This window comes from Homalodisca vitripennis, chromosome 5, assembly GCF_021130785.1.
Source record: "Homalodisca vitripennis isolate AUS2020 chromosome 5, UT_GWSS_2.1, whole genome shotgun sequence".
NCBI classification, from domain to species: Eukaryota; Metazoa; Arthropoda; class Insecta; order Hemiptera; family Cicadellidae; genus Homalodisca; species Homalodisca vitripennis.
Window position 1 is genome coordinate 51620377 of NC_060211.1, and position 24092 is coordinate 51644468.

The 24092-nt window shown below is 34.2% G+C and overlaps 1 protein-coding gene across 3 annotated transcripts; it reads left to right on the forward strand.

The window, feature by feature from the left end:
- The first annotated feature begins 2358 nt into the window (after positions 1–2358).
- LOC124362178 (trafficking protein particle complex subunit 1) lies at positions 2359–24082 on the forward strand. Of its 3 annotated transcripts, XM_046816433.1 has the most exons (5): positions 2359–2664; positions 11015–11099; positions 17648–17798; positions 19927–20136; positions 23945–24082. In XM_046816433.1, exons 3-5 carry the CDS (start codon positions 17700–17702, stop codon positions 24080–24082), a joined length of 447 nt encoding a protein of 148 aa, XP_046672389.1. In that variant the 5' UTR covers positions 2359–2664; positions 11015–11099; positions 17648–17699. The 3 variants fall into 3 exon arrangements, with proteins under 3 accessions (XP_046672389.1, XP_046672388.1, XP_046672390.1); XM_046816432.1 differs by lacking the exon at positions 11015–11099 and having other exon boundaries at positions 2360–2664; XM_046816434.1 differs by lacking the exons at positions 2359–2664; positions 11015–11099 and adding an exon at positions 10508–10640.
- Positions 24083–24092: the final 10 nt, after the last annotated feature.

The window sequence follows — 24092 nt, forward strand, 5'->3', positions numbered from 1 at the left end:
CAATTTTTACGTACATTTACAAATAATTATTCCCTAAAACCATATCCACCCTTTGTTTCAAATAGTTTAGTTCTATAACGCTACTTGTGGAACAGATAACTGCCCCAAAGAAGCCCTAACAAGTTGAAACTTGGGAGGCTACTCCATATTGTTATAATACAACGACCCTTTTAAATTAAAATTCACAACTTCGTTATTTATAGGCCTAGGAAACAATTTTTAAACAAGTTTTCTGTAACGATTGTGAGATTTCCTGAATGTTTTTTTTTTTTTTTGAACAGTTCAATATATGGATTACATGTGAATGCCATAAGAACTTTTCTATTAGTAAGAAGTAATAAAAATGAGATGCTGAAAGTAATTCAAACTAGATACAAAGATTAATATTATAAATATATAAACCCGTTGATGGGCCTGTTTGGCACTCCATTTCATTTCAATGTGGTGGCTGTTTAACCCTAAATTGGCAAGGCGCTAAGAACTCATGATACCGCTTTGACTTCGCCTGAGAAATAACTACAAGACCTAATTTTTTAATGGTTTTTACAAAAATGAGCTCTAAAATTTAATCTAAGTTACAAAGCTTTTATATTTAATATTAGGCACATAGTTGTATTAACTAACGCTAGATTGTGCATTCCTTGCACAATTGTTCTTTATGTTCTCCACAAATCACTCCAAGACAACTCTCGCAGCAGTTGATTGTCACCCGCCGTTTTGCTTGAAATACGCTGCATATTTTCGTCCTTGCTGTTCGTTGTGGTAGATGAGCTGCTAGTTCTCTTTCTTGAAATCTTGCATTGGTTTATCAAAGAGGTTTGCCCAAGTTGGACATTTGCAAACAATGATGCATCCAAGGCCGAAGAAGCTCACAGCTGAGTTCCTTTAAAATTTGTCTTCTTGAAAGAGGACCTATGGATAGCTTATTATGCACATAGACGTGTAATATTTAGATTATGTTTTCATCTAATAATCCTAAATATGACGTTAACAGCTGCAAATAGGTTCGAGTAGGCAAAGTGTCAACCACAGAGAAGTTTTAAAGTTATAGTTCATAGTGCCGATGATGCCAGCAAGTTGCTGAAGACCACAACTGATCAAGTTATTCACAGCTTTGGTTCAAGTTTTGCAAGTGTTCAGTTGCAAAGAGCCAAAATCAAAAAAGAGATAAAACAGGAATATTTGAGAAATTAAATTTCACGCCGTCTTAAGGGCGGAAAACCCAACTTGACCATAAGATATATATAAGTGGAATTCCAACAATTTTTCATTCACAAAGTAATTAGCTTACTACACAGTAACACTCATCCACTTTTAGAATTATTATCTAGCAGAATGTGTATGGCCTTCGATTTAAATCTTATATCCTACATTAAAATTGCCCCAATGTGTTTTTGGCATAGTTGTCTTCACGGAAACCAACCTTAATTCTTCCGTAGCTTCATTTGAACTTAGATTTGACCAGCACAAAATATATCGTAAAGATAGATTAGTGCTTATTAGCAAAAAGCAGGATGGTGGTGTGTCATGTTACCTGTTTTGTGAAAACATTCAATCCTACGAAATGTTACATGCTAACTCTACTTGTGAAGCTGTGTTTCTTGACCTGATATTTGGGAAATTGCCCAAACTCGTACGTACCACCTCATTCTATGTATTTATAAATATATAAATACAGTTGGGTTTATACACAGCATTTCCTTTTTCACTGAGACCAAAGCGTAATATTTCTATATTCAAAGTGGGATGGTGGGACTCGAGTGGCAGTAAGGGATTCAAAGACTGGTTAACAGATATATCGGCTATAGAAGAGAAGATAAGATCCCTAGAACGGTTCACGGTCATTTTTTACTCCATTGAATTATTGAAGATGAAAAAGGTTGGATGGATCCCAATCTCTGGTTGGGAAGTTAAAGTCTCCCAGATCGTTCAACTTTTCCGATGTCCGATTACGTTGTACGATCTTTTACATAGTTACGATCTGAGGTCGGGAAAGTACCGATTGGAAATGCCCCTGGCCATCAGTGCGGGCTTCGGTGGCACTTTCCCGTACTTACGGCGACAAAAGAAAAACATCTCTCGAAATAGTACCCAAATTTAAGCTCAGATCACGTGAGCACCCGTAAATTTTAACTGTAATTTTAAGTTTTGCTATTTATACTATGTACATATATGTACATGCTATGTATATGTTATAATCTGTGTATGTATGTACATATGTTATAATATGTATTTACCTACTTATATAGCCTAGTAACAAGTTGTTGATAGGGGTAGATTGGCCTCCGGATAAAACCAAAGTTCCCATATTTTTATTCTACTATAGTACGCATTAGCATTACCTTTTTGCTCTTTGGAGAAAGGTGTCATGGCCATGGAGAAATGTAGTGAGAAATTAGTTGACTAGTGGGGTTGTATTGTATTAGTGCAAAAATTGGTAGTATAGATATTCTGATGTAGTGAACTCAGTGATTATGAGAACTATCATTTCAGAAATAGAACAAAAATATTTAGTTTGCTGTTTATTTTTCTGAAATAATATTTTTCAAAAGCATATGCACGTTAAATTTTATAAATATTTACAGTTTTTAGTTTTGCATTAGTGTTTTTTTATAACTTTATCTTTTGAAGAATGAATTCAACGTCACATATCAGTGCTTTTCAGTAAGTCAGAATTTGTTATAAGTACTTCAACATAGTTGACAAAGTTTATGTATATGAATTTCAATGGGTCTAGGCCTTTACATGATTCCTTTAGTACTGTAAGCCTTGGCATAGCCTACTTGGTTTTGGTAGGAGTAGGATAAGCTTTTCATTACTGCTAAAACTTGCCACAGATGTAAACTGTAATTGGTAAATTGCAAGTTAATACCATAGTTGCAAACTTACATTTCAATGCCTTTAAATTCTTTTTAGTAATTATGAGCTTAATGGCCAGAGTGTAAAATACGAGTTTCGTGTTATTACCCTATTGCTATTGGCCTCCTGAACAAATCAATATAAGGGTTCAAGGGTAGCAAATCTCAAATAACAAAGATATAGAACATTGGAACTGGAATTACTTTTGGTAATTGTCACAGTAACGGCCGGAGTGGCTAAATACAAGTTTTGTATTATAAACTTATTGGAATCATCCAACAGAACAAAACAATATAAGGTTTGATAATAAATAACGAAGTTCTAGAACATAACAATTGGAACAACTATTCCCGCGCTGAGCAATGTTTCCATGTTGTACATCCACATCAGGTGTCACGTGACCTTTTGCGACCGTGATTCAACCTCGTGATGATGCATCAGATTCGGTACCATCTTTTCGTAACCGACGTGAAACTGGCCATAGATTCCATCCATAAAAAGAACGAGTACCGGGAACTAGTTCCTAAAATGAATCCTAACCTAGTTCATCAACTCAAACCATACAAAATATATATTTAATTAATAACGTGTTGATAAGTACTACAAATAAAGATTTTAAATGAACAAACAGTACTTTTATGATAATAATCCCCTTTTATAGCCGCAATTTTCAAGACTAATACTCAATTAAAGGCAAGTTTTGAGAAAACCCTATAAAAGGCCCATACCTTAAAAACGTACGAACCAATTTTGATAAAAACTTTCTACACACACTCACTACATGTCTACTATACTAAAAAACAGCCCTCATCTTAGGCCACGCCTATTTCCGGAGCCACATCGATTTTTAAAGGCCAAGTGCTGACAAAAACCAATCTATGGACGGCCATATCTCAAAATGTACGAGCAACGATAGCCAATTTTGAAAAACTTTCTGGACACATTGGTCTACATGGTATATAAAATATAAGCCTCATTCTTAGGCCACGCCTATTTCCGGAGCCCACATCGATTTTACAGGCCAACTGCTTGACAAAAACCAATCTATGGACGGCCATATCTCAAAAACGTACGAGCCAATTTTGATAAAAACTTTCTGTACACATTCACTACATGGGTCTAGTATACTAAAATATAAGCCTCATTCTTAGGCCACGCCTATTTCCGGAGCTACATCGAATTCGATTTTAGCCGGCAAGTGCTGTAAAAAACCAAATCTATGGACGGCCAATCTCAAAAATGTACGCCAATTTTGATAAAAACTTTCTGTACACATTCACTACATGGTCCTAGTATACTAAAATATAGAAGCCTCATTCTTAGGCCAACGCCTATTTCCGGAGCCACATCGATTTTACAGGCCAAGTGCTGACAAAAACCAATCTATGGACGGCCATATCTCAAAAATGTACTAGCCAATTTTGATAAAACTTTCTGTACACATTCCACTACATGGTCTAGTATACTAAAATATAAGACTCATTCTTAGGCCACGCCTATTTCCGGAGCCACATCGATTTTACAGGCCAAGTGCTGACAAAACCCAATCTATGGACGGCCATATCTCAAAAACGTACGAGCCAATTTTGATAAAACTTTCTGTACACATTCACTACATGGTCTAGTATACTAAAATATAAGCCTCATTCTTAGGCCACGCCTATTTCCGGAGCTACATCGATTTTACAGGCCAAGTGCTGACAAAAACCAATCTATGGACGGCCATATCTCAAAAATGTACGAGCCAAATTTTGATAAAACTTTCTGTACACATTCACTACATGGTCTAGTATACTAAAATATAAGCCTCATTCTTAGGCCACGCCTATTTCCGGAGCTACACGATTTTACAGGCCAAGTGCTGACAAAAACCAATCTATGGACGGCCATATCTCAAAAATGTACGAGCCAATTTTGATAAAACTTTCTGTACACATTCACTACATGGTCTAGTATACTAAAATATAAGCCTCATTCTTAGGCCACGCCTATTTCCGGAGCTACATCGATTTTACAGGCCAAGTGCTGACAAAAACCAATCTATGGACGGCCCATATCTCAAAAATGTACAAGCCAATTTTGATAAAACTTTCTGTACACATTCACTACATGGTCTAGTATACTAAAATATAAGCCTCATTCTTAGGCCACGCCTATTTCCGGAGCCACAATAACTTTATAGGCCAAGTGCTGACAAAAACCAATCTATGGACGGCCATATCTCAAAAATGTACAAGCCAATTTTGATAAAACTTTCTGTACACATTCACTACAGGGTCTAGTAATACTAAAATACAAGCCTCATTCTTAGGCCACGCCTATTTCCCGGAGCTACATCGATTTTACAGGCCGATCGATTTTAAGTGCTGACAGGCCAGGTGATGTGGCTCCGGAAATAGGCGTGGCCTAAGAATGAGGCTTATATTAGTATACTAGACCATTCTTAGTGGTAGTGAATTGTACAGAAAGTTTTATCAAAATTGGCTCGTAACATTTTTGAGATATGGCTGTCCATAGATTGGTTTTTGTCAGCACTTGGCCTATAAAGTTATTGTGGCTCCGGAAATAGGCGAGGCCTAAGAATGAGGCTTGTATTTTAGTATACTAGACCATGTAGTGAATGTGTACTGAAAGTTTTATCAAAATTGGCTCGTACATTTTTGAGATATGGCCGTCCATAGATTGGTTTTTGTCAGCACTTGGCCTGTAAAATCGATGTAGCTCCGGAAATAGGCGTGGCCCTAAGAATGAAGGCTTATATTTTAGTATACTAGGACCATGTAGTGAATGTGTACAGAAAGTTTTTATCAAAATTGGCTCGTACATTTTTGAGATATGGCCGTCCATATATTGGTTTTTGTCAGCAACTTGGCCTATAAAGTTATTGTGGCTCCGGAAATAGGCGTGGCCTAAGAATGAGGCTTGTATTTTAGTATACTAGACCATGTAGTAAATGTGTACAGAAAGTTTTATCAAAATTGGCTTGTACATTTTTGAGATATGGCCGTCCATAGATTGGTTTTTGTCAGCACTTGGCCTGTAAAATCGATGTGTAGCTCCGGAAATAGGCGTGGCCTAAGAATGAGTCTTATATTTTAGTATACTAGACCATGTAGTGAATGTGTACAGAAAGTTTTATCAAAATTGGCTCGTACATTTTTGAGATATGGCCGTCCATATATTGGTTTTTGTCAGCACTTGGCCTATAAAGTTATTGTGGCTCCGGAAAATAGGCGTGGCCTAAGAATGAGGCTTGTATTTTAGTATACTAGACCATGTAGTAAATGTGTACAGAAAGTTTTATCAAAATTGGCTTGTACATTTTTGAGATATGGCCGTCCATAGATTGGTTTTTGTCAGCACTTGGCCTGTAAAATCGATGTAGCTCCGGAAATAGGCGTGGCCTAAGAATGAGTCTTATATTTTAGTATACTAGACCATGTAGTGAATGTGTACAGAAAGTTTTATCAAAATTGGCTTTGTACGTTTTTGAGATATGGCTGTCCATAGATTGGTTTTTTGTCAGCACTTGGCCCGTAAAATCGATGTGGCTCCGGAAATAGGCGTGGCCTAAGAATGAGTCTTATATTTTAGTATACTTAGACCATGTAGTGAATTGTGTACAAAAGTTTTATCAAAATTTGGCTCGTACATTTTTGAGATATGGCCGTCCATAGATTGGTTTTTCGTCAGCACTTGGCCTGTAAAATCGATGTGGCTCCGGAATAGGCGTGGCCTAAGAATGAGGCTTATATTTTAGTATACTAGACCATGTAGTGAATGTGTACAGAAAGTTTTATCAAAATTGGCTCGTACATTTTTTGAGATATGGCCGTCCATAGATTGGTTTTTGTCAGCACTTGGCCTGTAAAATCGATGTAGCTCCGGAAATAGGCGTGGCCTAAGAATGAGGCTTATATTTTAGTATACTAGACCATGTAGTGAATGTGTACAGAAAGTTTTATCAAATTTGGCTCGTACATTTTTGAGATATGGCCGTCCATAGATTGGTTTTTGTCAGCACTTGGCCTGTAAAATCGATGTTGGCTCCGGAAATAGGCGTGGCCTAAGAATGAGGCTTGTATTTTAGTATACTAGACCATGTATTGAATGTGTTCAGAAAGTTTTATCAAAATTGGCTCGTACATTTTTGAGATATGGCCGTCCATAGATTGGTTTTTGTCAGCACTTGGCCTGTAAAATCGATGTAGCTCCGGAAATAGGCGTGGCCTAAGAATGAGGCTTGTATTTTAGTATACTAGACCATGTAGTGAATGTGTACAGAAAGTTTTTATCAAAATTGGCTCGTACGTTTTTGAGATATGGCTGTCCATAGATTGGTTTTTGTCAGCACTTGGCCTGTAAAATCGATGTGGCTCCGGAAATAGGCGTGGCCTAAGAAATGAGGCTTGTATTTTAGTATACTAGACCATGTAGTGAATGTGTACAGAAAGTTTTATCAAAATTGGCTCGTACATTTTTGAGATATGGCTGTCCATAGATTGGTTTTTGTCAGCACTTGGCCTATAAAGTTATTGTGGCTCCGGAAATAGGTGTGGCCTAAGAATGAGGCTTGTATTTTAGTATACTTAGACCATGTAGTGAATGTGTACAGAAAAGTTGTATCAAAATTGGCTCGTACATTTTTGAGATATGGCCGTCCATAGATTGGTTTTTGTCAGCACTTGGCCTATAAAAGTTATTGTGGCTCCGGAAATAGGGAGTGGCCTAAGAATGAGGCTTGTATTTTAGTATACTAGACCATGTAGTGAATGTGTACAGAAAGTTTTATCAAAATTGGCTCGTACGTTTTTGAGATATGGCTGTCCATAGATTGGTTTTTTGTCAGCAACTTGGCCTGTAAAATCGATGTGGCTCCGGAAATAGGAGTGGCCTAAGAATGAGGCTTGTATTTTAGTATACTAGACCATGTAGTGAATGTGTACAGAAAGTTTTTATCAAAATTGGCTCGTACATTTTTGAGATATGGCTGTCCATAGATTGGTTTTTGTCAGCACTTGGCCTATAAAGTTATTGTGGCTCCGGAAATAGGAGTGGCCTAAGAATGAGGCTTGTATTTTAGTATACTAGACCATGTAGTGAATGTGTACAGAAAGTTGTATCAAAATTGGCTCGTACGTTTTGAGATATGGCTGTCCATAGATTGGTTTTTGTCAGCACTTTGTCTGTAAAATCGATGTAGCTCCGGAAATAGGCGTGGCCTAAGAATGAGGCTTGTATTTCAGTATAGTAGACCATGTAGTGAATATGCACAGAAAGTTTTTATCAAAATTGGCTTGTACGTTTTTGAGATATGGCCGTCCATAGATTGGTATTTGTCCAAAAATAGAAGATGTCTAAAATGAGGGTAGTAATATAATACAGTAGACCATGTATTCAAAGTAATGTATTAAGTATATATCTATAGATATTTTTGTATTTGTTCTTTTTTTAAATTATAAAATTTAATTTTAATAATATAATTTAATCCTGAAGTGATTGAACTGGTTCAGGAACTAGGTTAGTCGTAGTTCAGGAAACTAGGTCAGAGTAGTTCATGAACCAGGTTAGGATTCAAGTCAGCGGATTAGTTCTTTTTATGGATGGAATCTATGGCCAGTTTCACACTGCTCTTTTCGTAAACGTAAATGAAAAATAATACTGAAATGAGCAGAATTTTGATCCAAATGAACAATGTTTTTCATAATTTTGAGCTACAAATTAGCCTAATTAGTTGTTATCGAGTTGAGACGAGTGCCTCCGGCCATCAGCGTGCGCTTCAGAAAAAACATCCCTATTTTTCTAGATAGTACCTATTTGTAAAATATCAAATTTTAGAAGGGCTGATCAGAAATATAAATTGAAAAGTAATGCTAAGGCAATTATATAAATTTGTGTAAAAAAACTTAATATATCATGAAAAATCTTAATATAACTTAAATATATAAATGGATATTAACAGAGAACACTTACCATTAGTGTGTTGGTAGATAGAGCTGAGCAGCATCAACAAAAAAGTGGTGGAGCCTGGTATGTGGGTGGGGATATGGCCTTGGAAAGGAATTCTGCCAGGTATCCGACAAAATGGACACTCCGGACACCATAACGAGGGATGTTCGCCCTGACTTCTCGCCAGTGTCTCTCAATGGTGTTTGTGTGTGCACCAGTATCAGGGTCAACAAAATTAATCAAATGATTTACGGAGAGGTGCCTGAATCCCTTGTCACCAAGACAGTTGTAGGTCTTCCAACAGTCACTAACAATTGTCGTACCTGGCAGATCCCATTCTTTAATTATGTCGAGCAGAGTGTCCCTATCGCGTTGTTCAACAGGAACAAGGAAGGAATTTCTGCTCGCCTTTCGAATCCCCCAAAACCCACTGTCCCTGAATTCTTCTGCCGCTATTGTATTTTCTCCTTCCAAATTTAGCCTCATCAATTTCATCGACTGTCAGAGGACCGCCAATGTTCTTCAACGTCGTTGAAATATGATGAAAATACACTTCGCGGCAGAAAGAATACCAGTCCACCACACAATTTTCAGAAACACCAAACTCCAACAAAATATAGCGTTGTCTCTGTGGCTTTAAATGCAGCAACGTGGTCACCAAACCAAAATATGTCTCTATGTCTAAGCGTTTTCTTTCAAAAAAGTAACCTGGCAAGCCGATTTTTTAAAATTACAACATTTAAAACTTTTTTACTACTTTTCAGAATTTTTCTATCGCAACGAAACATCAAAGTCTCCCGGTTTAAAAACAATACGCGACCACACGACAAACAAATACATTCATTATTAAAAAGGAAATAATCTCGTTTCAGTCAAACCGTAAACTCTTTACGTGCCCGGCAAAACACTCCGACACACAATTCACTACGATTGGTCGAACTAGGCTAGTGAATGGTTGATCCATGAATGTCACGCACTCACTCGATCCAACCTACAGTACACGATATCTTGTGAAGCACTGACTCATGCCCAGGAGCGCTCAGATAACAGATACGCTATCAGTCCCAGCCGCAAATAATATTTAAGTAAACAGATTATCCAGACACAGCACACAAACAGAACATTAAAACATTAGAAACTTAACAAGTTATGAATATACCCTCTAAAATTACGTTATTTGTCATTTGCACCCCCTAATACTATATATATTTTTTGTTCAGGAGGGTGAGCAGAATACGTTGATAACGTCAAATTCGTGATTAGCCAGGTCGGCCTATAATCTTATAAATTCCTTACTTTGGTGAACAAAATAATATTTCATTGTTCTACTGACATCACTTGATCTTGTTATGATTGTGAATCAACCTCCTTATGGTTGCTGCTGATGTTAGCCGTTACGCCATGTATCTTATTACTCAAGATTTAAGAACAGCCGAACTATACTGTAATTTGGTATATCTATAACGTAATATGGTTCAAAATTTTAGTTTCCGTAGTTTTAGACACTAATGAATATTGATGATTCGATAATCATGAATATCAATTGCCACTTGTTATACTGCAGCCATTTAGAATATTAGTTTTTTTTTACAAATAGCCAACCACCCATTGTATAAATATTATTGGATTTCAACATTATTAACGCACAGGCAGAGAGATTTCATGTCGTCTCCTAACTTAGATGCACAAGAGGGGAACTGCAGTGGGCAAAAAGAGGAAGCGGCGGTGGAGGGGAGCTAGCTCATAGACTGAGCTCGAGACTTCCACCTCCACTCCACATGACCAGTAGGCTACTGCGCATCGTGGGGCCTAGGACCACATGGAATCTCTCGGTCTGTATTCTACTCGTCTTCGTCCGAACAAATGTATATATGGTTTTAAGGGGTGCAAATCACAAATAATTGCTAACTGTTTTTTAATAATTGAAATGTAATTACCAATCTGTGTACTGTGCTTCTTGTTATTTATGATTTTCAGAGTTATCTGCTCCCAATAACTTATCTGAGTGTTCTATGGTCAGAGCAGCTTAGTACATCATCGACAAGTGTCCCATGCCTTCTCTGCCATATAGATAACTGCCATACTCGCATTAAATTAATAGTCAGTTACATGTTTGATTGTGGTTTACTTGAGAACATAAAATATTAGGGAAAACATTTTTTTATTTATTTCTCTTTAATTGGTGATTGTGTTTTTTTTTTTTCAGAGTGAGAGTATAAGTTCGTTGTGTAATCGTGTGTTATTTTTAAATCGACAAAAGCTATTTTTATGTGATTGGAAGTTACCTCTTGGTATGTAAGTAGATATAAGTACATAATAAATTACAGTTATGGTTCCATTAGCTTTGCTTATTTATTAAACTTAGGCTTATGTGTGTTTTTTACACTTTTCATTCATTTGTTGAAAGTTTGGTCAATAATGAGATTTGCTTTATTAAACTATTGCAATCGTCATGAACAAAACAATATAAGGTTTTATGGAATGAAAATGTCAAATAACGAATTTTAGATTGTTAAAAGTGGAACTACTTTTCTCGCAAGACAGTAGAAAGTTATAGAATAAGAATAATTTATTCACACAATAGAATTCACGGGTTTTCTATGCAAGTCAAAACATCAGTATCAAAAGTAATTATAAAAAAGCAACATAACAGCATACAATTTAAAGGTAAAAAACAATAAATTCTTGTAACAGTTATTCCTACTGCAAAAACATCGGTCTAATCAAGAAATGGGTATCACGAGAGCCTCGTGGAGACTGTAAGCCTTCCCTATCAAGTAAGTCTTTAAATAATTTTTAAGACTGTTTGTTTGAATTTTGATTACATTTGGAAGTAAATTGCACAGTTTAGGACCAAAATAAAAAAAGTGAGTTTTTCAAAAGGTTGAGTCTGAAACTGTCTGAAATTAGGTAATTTCTGTGCCGTGTGTTATGATCATGATTTAATGTGGAAAAAGATTTTTATTTTGATAAACAAACATTGTCGAATGAAAAATGAGAAGGGAGGCCAAGGTAAGGATCCCACTAGATCGGAAATGCTCTCTACAGCTCTCATCTGATCTCATTCCCCAGACGACTCTCAACGCTCTCTTTTGAAGAGTGAATACTCTATTAAAGTTGATCACACTAGAAAATCCCCAAAATATTATTCCGTACCTCAGCTTTGACTCAAATAAGCCTAAGTAACCCAGTTTAAGAACTTGTTCTTAGGCAAATGTAGAAAGGCACCTCAGGGCGAATGTAGCTGAATTTAGTTATACCCATTTACCCTCATGTCTCAGCACTTGCTGTTAGTTATGAACCTTTTCTGGATATTCTTTATAACAACGATCAAATAATAGTGTTAATGTTTACAACTACACAGGTTACTCAAATATATGCACGAGACTCACAATAATCCAAACAATTATTATATATAACCATTTACAAACTAAATTGTTACTTCAGAACTAAAATAGGGCTATAAATAAAGTTTAGTAAGTAAAAAACAATAGTATACTATAACACACGCGAAATAAATTTTAACGAAGTGATTTTTCAATAGGCTACTCAGAGACGATTAATTTATAAAAAAGGCTCTGTAGAAACATATATTTTTTGTTCTAAGATATATTTGTTTGACTATTGCAGTATTTTACAGTATACTGCACATTTAATAATAATGAAATATGATTTTATACTATAAAATTATAACAACATTCTGAAATAAAGTTTATTCAATGTCATTACGTTTCTGAAGTCAAATTTGGATGCAAAATGTTGGGACAGTTTGATTCCTTTATAAAATGTTCTAGTTTATGAAAGAATGAGACAGTGGAGTTTACAACAATGGAAATGTAATCGTATGTAATTAAAAATAAATAGCCTATAATACTGGTCTGTACTAATCACATTTAAAATTTTAAAAAATATTGACCAAGAAATCTCGTACTGGGGTTCAATTACCTTGAAAAATTAACATTTAAGTTTTTTTTTATTATGTATGGCTCTGTTTCAATTATCATGAATTTTAGTTATTTCAAATTAGGCTAATTAATAAATTTGATATGTCACACTTCACCATTCGTGTGACTTTTCAAAAGTACATAGAAGAATCACAATAAGAAAATTACTAAAACAAAAAGATCAGGTGGAGTCTGAGGATGTAAAGCAGGACTTTCTTTCTGGGATGTAATAAAAACAACTGTTATAGTGTTTGTTAAACAACATTTTTCAATTAAACTTATTTTTCATAAAGTTGAAATTTTTATTAAAAATTGTACCTTTTCTCAGAAACTATAATCTGTAGATAATTCAAATTTTACCACTTTATCATAGTATCTTCATTTTCATCATCTTTATTCAATATTTTTTTAATAAAAATTAATAAAACAGTATTATTTAGATTAATTGGGAATATATTTAGAACTGAAAACAAAATATTAAAAAAACTACTTTTTAGTCCAAATATTTTAAAATCCCTTTGTTAAATTGTTAACAAGATTATGAACAACTGACACAAAATTTATTGCCATAGGTGCAATGATTACTGAGAAAAGGTAGGCTACATGATGTTAACATTGTGAGAATATAAGGTGCTGAACAATCTTAAGAGTGTAACAAGCTGGGTTTAGTACTCAAATTATGGAACGGCAACCTAATAATTGAATTTTGTAGGCTTAAAACAGAAGAAAATATTTCCCAAATTAGTTGAAAATTGTTAGCAGAATAAATTGGAAATCAACGGCTCCAAAAGCCCTAATGTTTTAATATATGTATTACAGCATTCCATTTTATTTTAAATACAACAGTTAAATGTTTTACTTTGAATTAAGCCTATCTAATTTAATTTGTGTTTAGATTAATTCCACACCCCTGGAGTGATGTGCTCTAGATTCTCCCCCCCATTTTGACCAAGTTTCACCACTGATGAAACTAACAACCGAAATAACATATTACATTCAGAGATAAACAGCAGTTGAGGGGACTATTTTGAACTTCCACTATAGGAATCCAATTATCACTTCAATTGCCTCAAAAGTCCTTGCTAAAGTCACAATTTAATGTTTGAGTTATAATTTAAAATTAGATAATTTCTGTATCTTTTTATGAAGTTACATGAATTTAAAGTACAGTAATCATTGAACCCATCTTAATTTATACTATAGTAATTAGAATTAATTATTAATAAATATAACATGATTTTGAAATTGTATAAAAACCTTTTTTTTAGAATGGAATGAAGTCTATTGGAATATAGAATACTGCATTATTCTACAATCCCACCATTTCTATTAAGAGGGTGAAATAGTTAAATGGTTGTGCCTCTTTTTAAAGCATTTTGTGATTTCTTAATTCATTGGCCCAGAACTATCTTTGCCACATTGAGAATTGAACTTTCCTTGCCTTGACATTGTTTGGATCATCAGGTCGGCAGACAGTTGTAAACATTACAGTTTCACTGGGGTTCACAGTAATTCAAACCTCATTGATTGGACTATAGTGTGTGCTGTTTTAGTTTTTATTATTTTTCACAGTTATGTAATTTTTGTGAGTTATTGTGTATTTTTATTTAGGAGAGTATGGCTGCCAATGTTGAAAACACATTGATACAGTTGTTAACTGATGAAGAACCTATTTTTTCCAAAGAGCAACAAAACAGTGATACTGACTATGGTGCTGCTGTAGAACTGAGCAGTGATAATGAATCTAATATTGATCTTTCGTCAGAGAATGAAGATTGTGATATACCTGATTCATATGAATGGGGAGAGAAATATTACAATGAACTTTTGAATTATTTAGATCTAAATCTGATTCAGATCATTCTGTTAAGCATACTGACGTGTTTTATCCTTGTGGTGAAACTGATTCTCTTGGTGAATATTACAGACATATCAACATGGATTCGAGTTTATCTTCCTCAAAATGAAGAAAAACCTGTCTTTCAAGTAAATAACATTACAAGAGTAAAGAAATGCCCACACAGAAACTCCACTCTTATGGAGTATTTCTATTTATTTTTCACACAAAGTTTGTGGCAAATGCTAATGAGGGAAATTAACATAAATGCAAATAGAACAATCCAAAATGCCATAAATAAGAAATAAAAAAAATAGTAACAAAAATTAAGTAGGTTAAATTATGGACACATGTCACAATCCAAGAGCTCAACAAATATATTTTGATTATAATCAATATGGGGCTAATTGTAAAACCAAGTTTGGAATCCTACTGGGACACGAGCATTTCACAGAGAATACAGTTTTTTCCAGATACAATGTTTTTAAGGCAGTTCCAACTAATAAATGCAATGTTGCACTTAAATTCCAAGACCTAATCCATAACAAGGTCAACTGGGCCATGACCATTGGCATAAAATCAGGCCTTTCATTCATTTTTCATTCCCAGGGCCATTTATATCGGAGATGATATTTAGCCGCACCAACAAAGCTCCTCCATCTTGTATGTCCTCCGCATCTTCCTCTGAAGCGCCCATCTTCTCCATATCAGCCTTCACCTGGTTCCACCATCTCACTTTCGGTCTCCCACGGGGCCGTCTTCCTTCTGGGTTACCGTACATTACCCTCCTCAGTTTGCACTCCTCTTCTCTTCTCAAAACATGGCCTGCCCAACGGAGTCTTCTGCACTTTATTTCTCCTATTACATCCGTACTATTGTAGAGCTCCCTGAACAAATAAGGCCTCAAAAACCACTTAACCCCCAAAGAAAACATATATATATATATATAGATGAAAGCCTTATAGACATGAAGAACAATAATGTATACATTCAGTTTTTGCCCAATAAGAGACATTGCTGTTTTTGTATAAAAAATACTTGAACTGCGTAACAATGAAACTAATTATATCTTTCACACAGAATTGTACAGTGCTAAAGATTTTTCATGAGATGGAGATGTTCCAGTGGTTCAGGAGGCTATTCTTGACATGTTAAAAAGGTCATCAATTTTAGATAAAGGTTATCACATTTATACTGATAACTAGCAACTGGCATATTAAGATACCACTTGCTCTAAAACTGCTTGAGCAAACTGCTTGAGCGCTGTACTTTCCTAACTGGAGCCATTAATGGTAAATCAAAGGGCCTTCCCAGCAGACTTGTGGACACATTAGCATCAGGAAGGTCTGTTTATTTCCAACAACATGATGTTTTGTTGGTCGGTTTTCGGGGAAAGGGGAGTAGGAAATCAGATACTCTACCTGTCTACTGTATATCACGCAGAAAATACAGTGGTGAAAACTAAACAGAGGAGAGAAGTAGTGGAACCAGTATTAATTGTAAGCTACAACGAACACATGGGAGAGAAAGATAATGTTGAATATAAAAGCGCATATCAACTTACCTGCCCCTCTCTCCCAGCTAGAAAATATTGGAAAAAGATTTTCATGAACATTTTTGACATGTGCCTTCGTGATGCCTATATTTTGTATAAAAATAACACAGATGAGAATTTCAGGTGAGTCTACCCTGGAGAGAATTTCTTGTGTTTATTGTAACAGTGTTATCTCAAAATGAACTCCAACCAGTATGAGATAGAGCAGGGAAAGTCCTGGGATCTAATCACGAACTGACTACACTTCCCGATAAAAATAACCTGGTTAATGTAGTGTGCAAGGAAAACAACATCACAAAACGAACTACTTACTGGTGCCCTAGCTGTAACACAGTGGAGTTCATCAAAATTGTTACCACAAACTGAATCATTTTTATAGGTCAAAAAGACAAGGTGGTAAAAGGCGAGCATCATCGAGTAGTGATTTAAATAGTGTATGCTTGTAAAAAGTTGTATGTTGTTTTTATTAGCAAAACTAATGAATTGATAAGCTGGGAAGCTGTACTGTAATCTAGTGTTGTGCATTTTTTATAATTCATTGTGAAGAACTACATTAGGTATTCATTGAAAAATCATTCACCACTATATTGTGGATTTATGCTTTTTATCAGCTTCTTCAGTAATACCAGGTTAGTCATATAAATTAAATTTTGTTATTTCTGCATTATTAAACAAAATATATACTTATGTATTTCAAAATTTGTAAAAGTTCACTTTGTCTGTTTCCACCAGCACAGTGCTGTCATGGAGTATCATTTTAGGTAGATTTCCTAGTATCTGCCTATTGCAATCCATGATGGAATTTCAGGAAATATTTTGCATTTTCTCTGATCATGACTCACAGAATCCAAAATCTTAAAATTGATATATATGTGTATATGTATGCAGTATGATGTTAGCTTATGAACAAGATAACTGCCATAATTTGAATAGATCCAGACTAAACTTGGTACAGAGGCAGCATTTATCGATAACTTGGACAAATTTGTTAACCAGTCTTAATAAATAAAACGTTTAAAGATTGCGGCCATTCCCATTAGTACCAAAATTTTAATTAGACTAATTCTCAATATAGACCCAAACCAATACACTTTTTAATAATTATGTTAAATAATTATAAACAACTAATTATTCTTTCACTTTTTCCGATAGCATGTCCACACCATCTAGTGACAGGAAAGTGAGCTATGGACTGTTGTTGATGTTGCTATTTTCTACAAGTCAAATTGCTACCCTTCATAATTCAAAATAAAAAGGGGTATTATTGCACGATGGATTAACTCGTCAGTAGTCATAATTCTGTTATAAATATATCGGCAAAAGCTGTTTAGGGGTTAAATATTCTGCAGGTTATTATTTTACATGAGATTCTTTCATGAATTTTTGCGTACATTTTGTTTTTATTTGTTTTTAAATCTAATTTAATAAGAACAAAGTGATTGACCTGGTTTTTAGGGTTTGTAACAATTTTATTAATTACTAAACTGTTTTATTTTGTTGCAGATGTGACGAAATATATACCAGTATTTAAATATCTGTTTGATATTGTCTTACCATGACCATACACAATTTGTACATATTTAATCGGAATGGTATTCTTTTATATTACTGTGAATGGAATCGTCTCAAACAATCTGGAATAACAAAAGAAGAGGTAAGATAATAAGAACGAGTTACATATAAACCACAGATCTGGTCTCCAAAATGTGTTAAATAATATTTGGAGAGCTCAAAGCAATAACTAATGAATTTTAACTTTTTTTTAAAAAAAAGCTTTCAAAAAAGTTATTTTAATTATTTTATTTAGTGTTCCATAAAATCAGGAACTTTCATTTGTGAAATAGAAAAATCATTTATTATGTTCTCATGGAACAACAAACTTCTCATTGCAATTATTGCTTAAAGGAACGTTGTGCTTGCTCCCGGAGGGACAGAATATTCAGGTTAGAAGTAGGGGCCGCCTCCTGTCAAGATGCATGAGGAGGGATAGCGAGCTCTGTATCTCAGTAATGTCGCAATGGAAAAAGGAAGACTAGTTATGTTTCAGCTTCTTCAGTTAAAATGGGAAGGGATAAAATTCTCTTATGACCCGGATAGCAACTGCCTTTAACGCTTGGGAACCCTACCAACACGAATTCCAACAATCATCCTCTATTGCCCCCCAATGTCTTGGTGAATGATTTGCTGCTCCTGGATATCCATAAGGTTGCCCAGAATTTAGTGACGGTTTTGCTGTACCCAGTGTAAGTTCAACTGGAAGATATAAATCAGCCAGAGTGAACTCTGCTGAGTTAAAAACAAAGAAAAGGGTGCAGTGGCCACCTCTTACCCTTGCTTGAAACAGCTCTGAGTTAAAAGCAAAGAAAGTTCGTAGCCGCAGTGTATGGACATCCTATTGTCGAGCGTTGTCACACCGCTGGGTATACAAGCGTTCAACGCACAACCAAGTTGTTCTGTTCTATGCTATAGTTAGATTGTGTTTATTGAAGTGCTTTCCTCATATAACCATTAAGTCGTTATAATAAATACTAGTTCCTTAGCTATATGAAAAGAAATTCTTTAATTTGGTAAAAAATCATATAATGCATTTGGGGTCTGAAATTTTTATAATAAGTGGAGCATAAAATCAAATTATATGTTGTTTTAAAAACACTGGGTGAAAAAGACTCTTAAAATAATGGGAATGTCCGATTGTTTACAGGGTAATATACCGGTTCAGTATACATATTTTCAATTTAGCATCTTTAACAGTTCGGGTAATTAGGTCATGGTTGAGTGTAGTAGGTTTCTAGTGTAGCCATATGGACACAGTAGTATATTCAGTCCGCATACAGAATGTTCGTTTTGTCACTTTATTAACTTGGCTGAAACTGGTTAAACTAGCTTGTGTAAAATTGTTTAACCCATAACAGTTTAGTGTAGTCATATGTACACATTAACATGCAAAGTCCTCACACAGAGTGTTCATTCTCACTTTACTATCTGGGCTGATACGGGTTAAACTAGCTTCTGTAAAATTGTTTAAACTAGCTTGTGTAAAATTGTTTAAACTAGCTTGTGTAAAATTGTTTAACCCATAACAGTTTAGTGTAGTCATATGTACACATTAACATGCAAAGTCCTCACACAGAGTGTTCATTCTCACTTTACTATCTGGGCTGATACGGGTTAAACTAGCTTCTGTAAAATTGTTTAAACTAGCTTGTGTAAAATTGTTTAAACTAGCTTGTGTAAAATTGTTTAACCCATAACAGTTTAGTGTAGTCATATGTACACATTAACATGCAAAGTCCTCACACAGAGTGTTCATTCTCACTTTACTATCTGGGCTGATACGGGTTAAACTAGCTTCTGTAAAATTGTTTAAACTAGCTTGTGTAAAATTGTTTAAACTAGCTTGTGTAAAACTGTTTAACCCATAACAGTTTAGTGTAGTCATATGTACACATTAGCATGTAAAGTCCTCACACAGAGTGTTCATTTCTCATTTCTATTACTGGGTTGGTTTTGAACTGTATAAATTGTACTGCAACAATAATGCAAATGGTTTTATTTTACTTGCAAAGATTAAATGTGCACGAGAATGTTGAGTTCACACTACATTTAATTACCTACTGCAATTTAGAACTTACTTTTAAAGACTTGTATTTATAGTTTATTACTTTATTACTAAATTTAATTGACTGTGAGTTTGAAATGTTTTTTATGATTGGAATAAGAGTAAAGTACAATAATGTTTTCTCTTAACATGAACTGAGTTGAATTTTGTCATTATTTCACAGGAAGCAAAACTGATGTATGGTATGCTGTTCTCTATAAAATCTTTTGTTACCAAGATTTCTCCTCTTGACACAAACAAAGGATTTTTATGTTATAAAACGAGTAAATATGCTCTACATTACTTTGAAACTCCCACTGGTTTGAAATTTGTTCTCAATACAGACACCGGTGCACAAAATATCCGTGACTTTCTTCAGCAAATATATATTCAAGTAAGTAAAAACCAACATTTCAAGTAGATTAGATGTAGACTACTGTAGAGTGCAACAATATGTTTTATATTGCTTTGTGATCGGCATTAAACTTATATGATTGTGCACCGGGCCACAAGAGTGGTCATGGCTGTTCACTGCATCAGGTCATTGATTTATGACTAATCCTGTTCTTTAGCTTGGCAGGCCACTGTATGTGGACCACTGTATTGCACAATTGTAAAATTCAATCCTTATCCAATTGTAGCTGGAAATTGCTACAATCTCTAGGCCAAATGAGTAACTAAATTAATATTTCTCTATTTGCAGCACATACCATAGTAAATATCACTCACTATTATTTTTTATCCGACTGTCGGTGTCATTATAGCTGCTGCAGTGTAGCCTATTAATTTATTAAAATACTAGTCCATTTAGTAGGTCAAAATATGTAGACGAGTTTATATTCTGTTCATACTGTTTGACTTGAGACCGATTGTATTTTTTCTGCAAACAAAAATACTTTAAAAACAAATCAACCTTTAACCTATATTACATATTACTTGGTTTGTTTAATAGCAAACAATAAATAACCGATCCTTAAAGATTCAACCTTAAAGGTAATAAGCTTTGTAAATTATTTGAGAATTTTATTTAAATCTCAGTCATTTAAAGAAACTAAGGTCTAGTACTGCCATTTAAAGTGGCGTTTTTGATTACACAAACGCTGAATGGTGATGCAGAACCTAGCCGGCCACTATGTATGGCCTAGCGAGCTGAGAGGACAACCACCACAAAACAATGGAACTATTTAATACTCCATCTGAGCTGAGTGAGAGATAAGCTTTGGCCACGTTAGTGGCCTCCTCATTGCAAAGGGTTGAAATAAGCTTGGCTGATAGTATTAGTCCTAATGGTTTATTCTTCATAATATCCCAATAGATTTAATATGTCGATAAAATTTCAAAGAGATCGATCATGTGCACCTCTTTTCCAGTTTACCAAAATGAATTTGTGAGTTTTAAACACAAAATTGTTTATGACCCCTGTTTGAAACGTGATTGAATTTATGAATTCTTTTCTTCATATCAGTATAAATATTCTGTTCTGTTACGTTCACCTACTACATAGATCTCTTTTATGATAATAGAAAACAGTTCCACTCTACTTCTCCACCATGGAATTTAGCCAGTCACATTTTGTACATTTCACTGTTGCAATTTGTGATATGTTGCTTAAATACTCAATACATAATGCAGATATGGTTCAGTTTGAATGTTGAGTTTAGCTCCAGTTCACTTTCATCTTAGTGCAGCGTCTGGAATCTTACGCTGTCACAAACTTGAAATTTGGAGTCATATTCATCTGAAGAGATCCAGTTGTGTATCTGATGAGACAACGAGAATACCTGTTCACCTAGATTACACTATAATTTGTTGTCTAGGTGTTTCTGATTTCGAAAGCATTTTGAGCTTCTTCGTCACTGACTTTTTTTAGATCTCTTCAGAGGAACATGACTCCAAATACTAGGAGTTGTGACAGCATCAGATTCCAACTAAAAGGGAGGTAAACTGTATCTAAACTAAACCATAGGCATGAATCAAAATGGCATTGTAGTATTATATTCCATAAGTTACTGTGCCACTGTAAAAACACTTATACTAAAACTGGATAAATAATTGATTACCAAAGTTTCATGCAAAATTGAGTCTGATTATGAGATTTTACAAACATATGACAAGTGCTTGACACATGATGGACTTTGATAAGACCTACCTTGCCTGGAGTGTTGTGTTTCTAGTAAATTAACATAGCAGTAAAATTTATAAGAAATTATTGATTGGCTGACTAAGACCAGTGATTAAGTCCAGTTCAAAAAGTACTTGTCTCGTGCGACAAAAAGTGTGTGTGACAGTATGTTTGTATAGTTTTTTGCACACATTATATCAAAATTGTCCTAAGCACGTACAGCAGAGATTTAATGTCAAAGTTGATTTATAAAATGTAAGGCATGGCTGGGATTTTCCCACATCCCTTTGACCAGAAGTAAACTACAAGGGCCTGATGTAGACAATTTATTACTGTAATCTTCTTAGAATTATGAAAGAATATATTATTTGAGTTTGGAAACAAGGAAAACAAGGTAGATTGTAAGAGCTTGAATTGGGCCAAAGTATTACTTAAGAAGGCTTCTCTCAGATCTATGAATATATATTTTCGAGATTAGGGCAAATTTCGGCGTCAAAGCTACTCCGTTTATACAATGAAGATTAAATGAATGAATTCTTTTGTTGTTTCTATCAAGAGTACCAGAGACTTTACCGAAGTATGTTACCCGATACTCAAAATGTTGGTTTGCATTACTCGCACATTGCCTAGAGGCTGGATGTAGAGTGAAGAGATTGAGTACCGTAGTTGTACCATTAGTACTATGTTCTCATCTTTCATTGGATATTTAAGGAGTAATGGTTCGTTATGATGAAGACATTTCCAGTATTTAGTTCCTTCTTCACACTGAAAGCTCTATGTCTTCCTTGCACTTTTGTCTTCTATTTCCTCGTACAGTCCGATTCTTCTTGGCTCGCCGAAGAGTTCATGAAGCCTGTTACGAGAAGATTAAGTGCAATTCTAGTACTATGTACACAATAGTTAATAGTTGCATCGTATAGATTACAAAATATATCTTAGTTTTGCAACACTATTTTTTAAAGTTATTGCATATTATCGTTGAATCTATAGTGTGAGATAGACATCTGCCTTCATCATCCATGAAATTCTTTCATTCTTATATTATTTCATATTTTTCATTGTGTTAACAGTTGTGGAATTGTAAATGTGGGTTGTCAGTTTAAACCTAATTACTTAAAAATTATACTTATCTCATTTGTCCAAACTACTTTACTTCTTCAAATTTATTATGATTGAAACATACAGTTTTACAATTTAACTAAGATAAGTGGATTTTTTATAATATATATATATATATATATATATATATATATATATATATATATATATATATATATATATATTACAAAATATGTTGATTTTGAAAATAATTAGGTACCTTTAAAAGGCCACCTTTAGTGGAAATATTTTCACTTGAGTGGATAATATTAATAAATTTGAGTATAAAATTAAAATTAAATAATTGTTTAGTTTACTAATTTTGATTAGATGTAAATGAAAACGAGTTTAAATTGAATATCAGTGGATGTTTAAATACTAATAAATGAAAGCACAAAAACTGTAATTAGCTTACATATTCAAATTATCGTCACCCTCATATTGATCATTTGGCATTATTATTCTAAGAGAGTAGCTAAATAATTATATTTACATTATTCAAACACTGTTGCATTGGATTGTTTGTTGACAAAATCAAATTGTAAACATTAATAAAAAAAGTTATATGCCATATTCATTAAATAAAATCTGTAATGTTTTATAATTGTATTGTATAACAATACAGTTCCCCAAAACTTGTATTAAGATATTGTTTTATTTTATTTTATTTCATACACATTTAAAATTTTTAGATTTAATAATGAGTTAATGCTGTATGAAATAAATAAATAATAAGTTATCCTTGATGTAAGATTAATCAGTGTCACTTTAATTTGGCAATGTTTAATTTAGTTATAATTTTATCATAAATTTAATTAAATTTGTTGATTAACTTTTATTTAATCCAATTGTAGTGCATCTAGTTATAATCATTAGTTTTATGAAATGTTTGTACAAACCTGTATCTATAAGATTTCCATAGCTCGTTATTATATTATGTTGTTTGTTTATTACTTCCTTAATGAAATCTGTATTGTTTCAGGTTTATGTGGAATATATAGTGAAGAACCCAGTCATTGATTTACAGGAGCCAATAACAAGTGATCTATTCAAGCAGAAATTAGATGCTTTCGTGAAGCAATCACCTTCTTTTACTAGCAGTAAAGTAACTTCTTATTAATATCGAAGTC

Coding starts and splice junctions, on each gene's coding strand:
- LOC124362178 (XM_046816433.1), top strand. CDS start 17,700: ATGACCATACACAATTTGTACATATTTAATCGGAATGGTATTCTTTTA. Junction 17,799..19,926: donor CTGGAATAACAAAAGAAGAG/GTAAGATAATAA, acceptor ATTATTTCACAG/GAAGCAAAACTGATGTATGG. Junction 20,137..23,944: donor TTCAGCAAATATATATTCAA/GTAAGTAAAAAC, acceptor GTATTGTTTCAG/GTTTATGTGGAATATATAGT.